The sequence below is a fragment of the Micropterus dolomieu genome, linkage group LG06 (genome assembly GCF_021292245.1).
Source record: "Micropterus dolomieu isolate WLL.071019.BEF.003 ecotype Adirondacks linkage group LG06, ASM2129224v1, whole genome shotgun sequence".
Taxonomy (NCBI): Eukaryota; Metazoa; Chordata; class Actinopteri; order Centrarchiformes; family Centrarchidae; genus Micropterus; species Micropterus dolomieu.
In genome coordinates, this window is record NC_060155.1 from 21115983 (window position 1) to 21124894 (window position 8912).

At 38.3% G+C, this 8912-nt stretch overlaps 1 protein-coding gene across 1 annotated transcript in view; it reads right to left on the reverse strand.

Moving 5' to 3' along the window:
• LOC123972077 (complement factor H-like) overlaps nucleotides 1-7707 on the reverse strand; it is a 21361-nt gene extending 13654 nt beyond the window's left edge. The window contains exons 1-4 of the mRNA XM_046051305.1: nucleotides 7610-7707; nucleotides 7323-7514; nucleotides 6746-6925; nucleotides 6397-6582 (exon numbers count right to left, since the gene is read on the reverse strand). Of these exons, the coding sequence (XP_045907261.1) occupies nucleotides 6397-6582; nucleotides 6746-6925; nucleotides 7323-7514; nucleotides 7610-7667 (616 nt within the window). The 5' untranslated portion in view covers nucleotides 7668-7707. The remainder of the gene's footprint in view (nucleotides 1-6396; nucleotides 6583-6745; nucleotides 6926-7322; nucleotides 7515-7609) is intronic.
• Nucleotides 7708-8912: the final 1205 nt, after the last annotated feature.

The following is an 8912-nucleotide window of genomic DNA, read 5'->3' on the forward strand; positions in this document are numbered from 1 at the left end:
CACTTGAACAGTCTGTGAAGTTACACTGCCGTGTTTATTTTAAATATAATTCACAACCAATAAAGCATACTTACAGGTTGTGATTGTGAATTTCCAGTACAAACAGAGTCTGAGTTGCATCGTCTTTTAGGACTAAACGTTGAACTGTTGCCGGTGTTCTACCGATCTATGCTGCCTTGCCGAAAAATGCTACCATAGCGCAAATCGACAGACTCGACTCTACTCGGCCCTGCTCCGTTTTCCATTGCAGATAGTACCCAGAGATAATATGTAGCTTGTCGTCATAGCAACGCCACACACGACGTAATGTTCAATGCGACACACACAACAGCGATCCTCACAGCTTTCTCTTTTTAAGTTAAAACGTTTCAACATTAGTCAGAATGTAAAGACAGATAAGCGGTATAAAAACCTTCCAGCTGTGTTTTCCTCTGCCGTTGTTGCGGCAGCGGTCTGTGTGACGGCGGGAGCAGAGGGCTCTGTGAGCGGGCGGCTGGCCGGCCTCACACACTCCTCCCGCGGGTTGGCACAGGCTTCCCCTGCAGCCACTTGCGGAGCTCCTCAACTCCAAAAATATTCAAGCAAATTTTTGTTCCGCCATCACTTCATGTAAAACTGTCAATATTCGAAATCTACACAGTTGATTTCTCACCTCAAAACTTCTCAGAAGTCAATTTAGTGATGAAATTGCGTACGAAAACTGTAAAATATAAAACTTTCTGTTGCTGGCCTCTGTCTGGTGCAGCAATGATGATGCAGTGAATAGTGAATATTCTCTCTGACCGGTCAGCAGTCTGTCGTGTTTTCACGTTACATTTTAGTTTCCCTCAGCTCGCTTGGAACCTCGACGGAGGAGACGTGATGTGAAAAAAAGTACCTGGAAGCAGGTACAACATTTTTACAATGGAAAACCAAACAAAGGCGAGTCGAGCCAAAGGGCCTCTGCTCAGACTAGCTTGGTTTGAGGGCGTGCCTGAGCCCGCTAGCCGCTTGGCAAGCTTTATGACGCATTTTCATTGTGACGTCACAGTGAAGGAAGTGAAGGGTGGACTACAAACGAGCTGTTTTCAAACGGTTCAGAGCAGAGCTTTCTGTGGGAGATGGGAACTCCCTTTGGGCTGGACTTTAGGCTTTTTCACTTTGCAAACCTGTTACATGCACAAAAAAAGATATATAACTCAATGAAGGAGAGGGGAAAAGCCAAAAAGCATAATACCACCTCTTTAAAGTTCGTGAATAAATCCAAAATTGTAACCCTAACACTGGGTCGTCAGTGCTCATGTGTAAGCATAGCGCGCGCGCGTGCGTGCGTGCGTGTGGTGGCAGGAGAAAAACTTGCTGAAGAGACAGAGCCACAGCTTCACCAATGTTGTGCCGAGTTGTCCGCACCTCGCAGGACTTTCGGGTAATTTATCACTGTTGATGAACCACACAAAGAATATTATATCGTTTTTAAACAGCCGCTACTTGAAATAGACCCGCAAGGAACCGTGAATGCAGCTGTCGGCAGCACGGCAAAAACTCTGCAAAAGACTGGTGAATGGCGAGAGAGAGATCAACAATAAGCCTCAGTTTAGCTTCGGCTCGCAATCACCGTGTACAAAACCACATATGATTCGACTATAGGCAGGACTTGACGATTCTGATTCGACTATGTAAATCCTTAGTCGGGGACAGCCCAAAAAACTACACAAATCATCCATTTAAAATAAAACCCATTCAAAATAGGCAAGTACACTGTTACATGTTCACTGTTACATGTTCAAACAGACACTTCTTAAAAAGTGCTATGGACACAGTATCTTTCAATCTAAGGTCATTCTCTCAAGTATTCCATTGTTGAGGTGTACCAGAAACCAGAAAATGTTGTACCAATCTTAGAATGAGCACGGGGAACCTCAAGAACTAACCAGTCCTGTGATTGTGTATGGTAAGCGCTGTTTTTCAATTTAGAGGTAAGATAATTTTAAAGTTTGTCTAGGATGGCTTTATAAACACAAGGAATCCAAACCAGCAGCAGTATATAAAAGACACTGGTGTGTGTAAAAGCTTCCTCAGTAATAAAACGCAAGGCTGAATGAGAGCCCAGACTTTTTAAAACAGAAGCCAGAGCTGTATCACCATAATCTAACCCAGACATGAAAGTGGCCTGAACAATGTCACGGCTATGTCATGATGAAAAGCATGTTTTGTCAGTAAAAAAAAAATTCTGACTTTCAATTTCTTTGCCAATTCAGTGATTTGAGTCTTATACCATTTACCATCTAACCAAATGACAAGAAATTTGTATGAAGAAACATATTCTAAAAGTGAATTATCCAATGTGGTAGTTTTAAAAGTATCTGCACTTATGTTTCCAGATCTTGAAAATTCTGCAAAACCTGAAAATCTGACTGAAAGTTCAAAAATGCTTGTGCTAGAGAAGAAGCTGATGTATACAACATTGTGTACATTGTGTCATCACCATAAAAGTGAAAGTGACATTTACTCACAAGCTTACAAATATCATATATGTATGTAGTGAACCATAAAGGAGTTCCCCAGGGTTCAATCCTGGGGAACTCCTTTATGAACTGTCAAAAATTTTGATTCAGATAAATCTGCTTGAGCCCTATCACTTAAGATATTTTTGAAACCACAAACTTTTCATGCCCAATAATGACCAGTACACTCTAAAAACTATTACTGGGATAATATTGTATTGGTTAAAAAATTTTAACACTTAAAAATATTGAGTAAATTTAAAAGCTGTGAAATCAAGTAAATATAACCATACCATTTAAGTAAATGTAAGTTAAAAAAATTAAGAACATCTAATCAAAATCTTAAGTCAATGTAATAGAAACCCTTTGAGAAAACCACTAATAAAATTGAGTAGATGTAACTGAATTTTTAAGTAGATATAAATAGAAACATTACTAGTATTTAACAAATCAAATGTGTTACATGTACTTAATTCTTTTAACTATATTTACCCTTTATCTCCAGGAGTACATCCACTAAATATTTCAAGAAAAACAAAGCAACTGAACACATCACATTTTAATTAGACCTTTATTTGTCCAATCTGGTTACTTTACAAAAAGACAATATAAATTACAAAATGACATATGTAACAATGACCACACTATAAAAAACAGTGAGCTCAACTCTGCACATTAGTAAGCTGTCACTAAAAAATGGGTAAAATGCGCCCAGAACAATTGGCCTTTGAATTAACTTTGCAAAATATAGCAGAAATAGAATATGATATTCACAAGTATGTTTCATTTGTGTATAATCACCTATAATGAGCCTTTTTATGTGTACAGACGGCAAAGGTCATCTTACTCAGAGTCCACCACGCCATACAGTCATGTTTCTACAGTTGTGCAGAAAGGACAAACCAAAGACTGGCTCTAGGTAGGGCCAAGTGTGCAGGAGAAACTACGGTGGCAGTGAAACTAATTGGAAGGCCCTATCTAGAGTCACTGTTTGGTTTGTCCTTTCAGGGCTACTGTAGAAACATGGTCGACTCTGATGAAGACGACGCGTGCAGTCTTGTAGAAATAGACAATTTCTTAGGTACACCTCGAACAATCTATTGCTTTGCTATAAAGTCTACTTTTATGATACATTTAATGGTAATGGATTGTTAAGTGTCACAGTTTTAGCATTGAGGTCATAGCTGGAGATGGTGTTGGACTGGACAACATTAGAGTCAGGTTTTTCTAATATTATTCTCACCTCATGGACGTAAATAGGGAGGACAAAAAAATGTTTTCCAAAAATATGACAAAATTTAAGTTGGACAAAGAGCACTCATCTAAAAAAACAAACAAAAAAACCCCATAAAATACCTAGAACATTAATTAAAAATGTAACTGTTGGAGAGAGACCAGAGAACATACAGCAGACTACTTGCAGGTGTGCACAGAGGTTATGATTAGGATTATATTTTTTTTATTATATCCACACTCTAATCTGCCCGCTTGTTATACCAGTACGGGTTAAATTTCATTAACATTTTTTAAAAAGAATAAATTCAGAACAGAAAATAATTTATTAATATTTTAAATATGAGAGTAATGTTGTGTCTAGCAAAGCAACAGTAAAGTTTACAACAGCAAAGTCACTATATACACTCAATAACACTCACTGGAAAAAGATCTGAAATGTCAATAAATAAAACTATAAAACTGACATCAAAGTACTGAGTTTAAATTAGAAATGATGTCCAGACATAATTAGTCATTCATCCTGTCCCCCTCCAACATGTGCTGCTGAGGTGATTCATAGTTTTGTCTCAGCCTGATAAGCAGTTAAAATGCATAAAGACAGCTTTCCTTTCACCTTGTTCACAGCAAATTTCTATTAGCTTAGTGGTGTGGTGGTAACTACTGTGGAAAAAGCAGATGGAACTACCGCTTTCAACTCGAGTAAAACGTCTTTTCACTTGGCTGTCTCCTAACTGTCTGCTCATGCTGTCCGCCCTGAGTGTGCGTGCAGCGTGCAGGAGCTACACACCCCCCCAACCTCATTTTCTACTTTTCATAAGGCCGTATCGCCAATATAGATACACAAACATACCATGCAAAGTTTTATGGTTAACGTTAGTTATGGTTGTGCTAAAATTAACATTAGCTTCTTTGTCGACGTTAGCTTATAATGCAGCAAACCCTCTAACTTAAGTTACCTATAACAGCATGTCTACGACGGTTTTCAGAAAATTACCACCAGTGTGAATAACGTTAACGATATTCATTTACTTTTACTAGCTGGACACTTAACTTACCCGGGTTTGCAGGGGATATTCCAGGTGCTTCTTGTAGCATGTCTTTCCCTCTTGCTGCCACTTGTTGGTTGTTGCCAAGGCAGAGAGGCAGATTTCCCATGAGGCCGCACGATTAGCGTTGTGTGTGGCCAGAGCCCTATAAAGGGCTCTGTGTGTGGCGGGTAACTTACTCAATTAGTAGTAGTTAAAGTTGAAATAATATTAAGTTGGAATAAGTAATAATTGTGGTTCTTGAAACTAATGATTAGAATTGATCCATTCTCAAATGTTTTGATTGAAATTTACCAAAAATAAGGATATCTAAAAAATGTAATTTGTCAGGCAAATACTAATTTCATTTAGTGAAATAAACTTAATGATAATTGTAAATTGAACAAAAAATTAGCTGTTAAATCTCTACTCATTTATTTTGGTATGTACAACTCAAACAATCACTAAAGCGATATTCACAGATTTTAGTAAGTTAGTATAGCAATTTATTACTATGATATTTACTATCATAGTAATAAATTAAGTATCATAGGGTGTGTTTTCTAACATTTACTTAGCTCTCCTTATTAGCTAGGCTCCTTGCATGCTTGCTAATAACTTTTTTAAAGCTGGGTTGATGGCGTTGTGTTGGACAGATTTGTGCAGCGGTGTTCCATGAGGGAGAGAGGGCAAGAGAGGGACGAGCGAGAGTAAGTGCTGCGCGAATGCGCAATCAAATACGATTTTAAATAGGTTTAGTAAAAAAAAAAATCGAAAATTAATATGTGGCGGTCAGCGTTGATATTGTGGCGGGCCGCCACAAATAAATGAAGTATGGGAAACACTGGTGTCAAAAGCCTTGGACAGGCATCCAAGCTCTTAACAATATCATCTACAACCAGCGTGGCCGCTATAATAGTACTGTGGCCTGGTCTAAAACCTGACTGGTATTTGTTCAGTAAGCCATATTCAGTTAAAAAAAGAACAAAGCTGTGTATTTAGACTGCAGAATTTTAGCCAGGCAAGACAGCTTTGAAATAGGTTGATAATTATTAAGTACTCTAGTGTTTCCTCCATTATGAAGAGGGAGCACATGCACAGTTTTCCAAATCTTTGGAAAGATTCCAGTTGACACAGTTAGATTAAAAATATGCGTTAATGGCCTTGAGATAAAAGGCGCTGCCCTGACCAGCAGGCATGGATCCAATTTGTCTCGACCAGCTGATTTCCTAGCATTTATAGTAATTAAGGCATCTAGGACTTAATTGTCATGAAATGGTTTTATTGCAAAATCTTGTCATATGTTTTTTGTATCCAGCTATCATCTTGTTAAGTAGTAGTGGACAATTTATCAAAGAGATTACTTGATCTAAGAAAATGGCTATTAAAAGCATCAACAATAATGTTTTTTTTATGTCTGTTCCCTCTTCAGTAAATTCTTGAACAGGGATTTCACTGTTTTCCAAAACTTTGCCCCATTACATTCAAGTAAACTATTTACATGGTAGTCTGATTTTGCTTTCTAGTGCACATGGTATTTTGTCTGCCTAAAAGCTAGCCAGCTGAGATATTCTTTTTCTAATCTACAGTTGGACAATTGCTGTTCAGGGGGTCAAATGATTAGTGCATCTCTCAGCACATTGTCCACTTACTGCACGGTGGTCCTTTAGTCCAGGTTCCAGCTATGCAAAAGATGGATTTTTCTGCTCCATCTACAGTATATCCATCTTCACATTCATACTGCACTTCTGAATCTACAGCAAACATCTCCTGGTATCTCTGATGAATGATGACTGCATGGGGGATTTTAGGAGGTTCACCACATGCAAGGATACTTTCTGTAAAAATAAACCCATTAGTCATCAACAGGTAAAGGTGCTCAGATGTGTGGCTTGGTTGGTGCAACTGGTGAGAATTTAAACCTAAGAATTACAGCACTGATATTATTCTGGTCTCTGTTAGTTTCACAGCTTACTGGTATAGAACATCTGACAGACTTACTCTCACAGACCGGCACAGAGGACCACGCTCCATTTATACATATGGCTGTGACATCCCAGCCTTTGGGTTCATATCCTTTGTCACATGTTATCCTTATAATGTATCTGTCCTCATACCAACCATTTTGGTTTTCTGTGTATTTTGCATTTGGCATCTCTGGTGGAAGGCATGCTGCTTCGTCTGAGGAAAAGAAAATAATTGCTACAGTGAAAGTATTTAAACTCGGCAAAATTTAAACTTGGCAATTTACATTTCTGCCATTACATGGGTGAATGTTATCTCCAAGGATTTATCATATATTAAAAGACTTGCTGCCAAAGGGAATGCTCCACTGCATTAATTGTGGATATAGGATTAAGATTCAGTTGATGGATGTAAATGAAAAGTCAGGGCATCAACCAAGTTTCATTACAGGGCAACATGAATGTCTAGATCAAATGTCATGACAAAACAGCCAACATGTCCAGTATTTCAGTCTGGATCAAAGTAGTGCACGGCCGACAGACTGACTTTGCCATTCATAGAGTGACGGAGCAACCATGTGGACAAAGTAAAAAACAGCAGAGGGAACACTTACCTATACACTGTGGTGTATGAGACCATTTTCCAGTTTGACATGTGCTTGTTGCCCACCATCCCTTCACCACAGGTTTACGACCAGTATCACAGGTATAACTGAGCTTTGTTCCATGAGAATAAGTCTCTTGCTTTGGGGCAAAGAAACCACCATCCAGTTTAGGAGCACTACAGGGCTGTGCAGCGCTTTGTGCTAAAATACAATAGTAAGCAAAATTACTCTACAGTCACTGCTTTTGTTTTTAACAAATTTAAATGGTTGGATGTCAAAGTATTTAATGTTCTTACCATGAAGCACTCCTGGAAACCAAATAAGAAGAACTAATCCAAGATATCTCATGTTCATTTTGTCAGGAATGAAATCATCCCACGACACAGTAAATCTGAGAGCTTAGTCCAGATCAGAACCAGTTAATAATTGTTGGGGGCCTTCTCCCAGAAAGTTTGTCAAGTAAACACACAGGCATCATGCTGTTGTTCTGGAGCCAAAAGACAGCTGGGCAAATAGGCTGCATGTACACACACATCTACAGAAAAGGAGAAAACTACTCTCATATCATCTTTTTCCTCTTCTTCAGCATACAGAAAGACCCAGGCTTCAGAATCAGTAACTGCTTAGTTGCCATTTAGTTTTTACACATAAAAGGAATTTGCCTTAGTGAACAGGTGACTAACAATAGACATAATTACATTATCTTTAGAATTAAGTTAGAAATGGAAATTATTGCTATGAGAATTTGTTTGTGGAAGATTCCAGATTCAGATCACTTTTGTCAATATCCATCCATCAATCATCAACCGCTTATCCTGCGTACAGGGTCGCGGGGGGCTGGAGCCAATCCCAGCTGACATCGGGCAAAAGGCGGGGTACACCCTGGACAGGTTGCCAATCCATCGGAGGGCCACTTTTGTCAATATATTATTCTATAATATATTATATATAATATTATAATATAATATTCTGTTTTTATAGAATAATTACTTTATGAATCCCACTTGGGAGAAATATGTAATTTATTGTATTAAGTCAACATTAGTTTTTTTGTTTGGGAAAGGCCTGTGATAATGATTAATTTGTCTCCACAGTTCCAGACTCACTGTGGTTCATTTGTTATAAAACTCTCTACAAAAATCGATTTGATTATTTGTCCAAATTTCAAAATGTTTTACTGGACTGCTCTGATCAGAGGTCAGTCGTCTGCCTGCACAGATTCAGTTTTTTACGCAGCCCGGCCTTCACTTCTTCTGATTAACAGATTCTGATTAACAGATGATCTAAAAACACATATTTGTCCTTGATTGCTTCTGAGAACACAAACCTTCAGAACATCCAGATCTACATGGATAATCAACCATTATGTGAGAGTAAGACTCAACTAGCCAAGAGCATTGCAGTCAAACAGGTTTAGGTAATGCATGTTACAAGTTTAAATCTGATAATCTCTAAAATGTCAGCTTACCACATTGTAAGAGCAAAGCTATTCAGAGCAAATACTTTGTCATAGAAGGTTCATTACATTTTATTTACACAATATAAACAAAACCTGTGCATCGGAACATCATCAGGGACAGTTTGAGTAAATTACCTCCA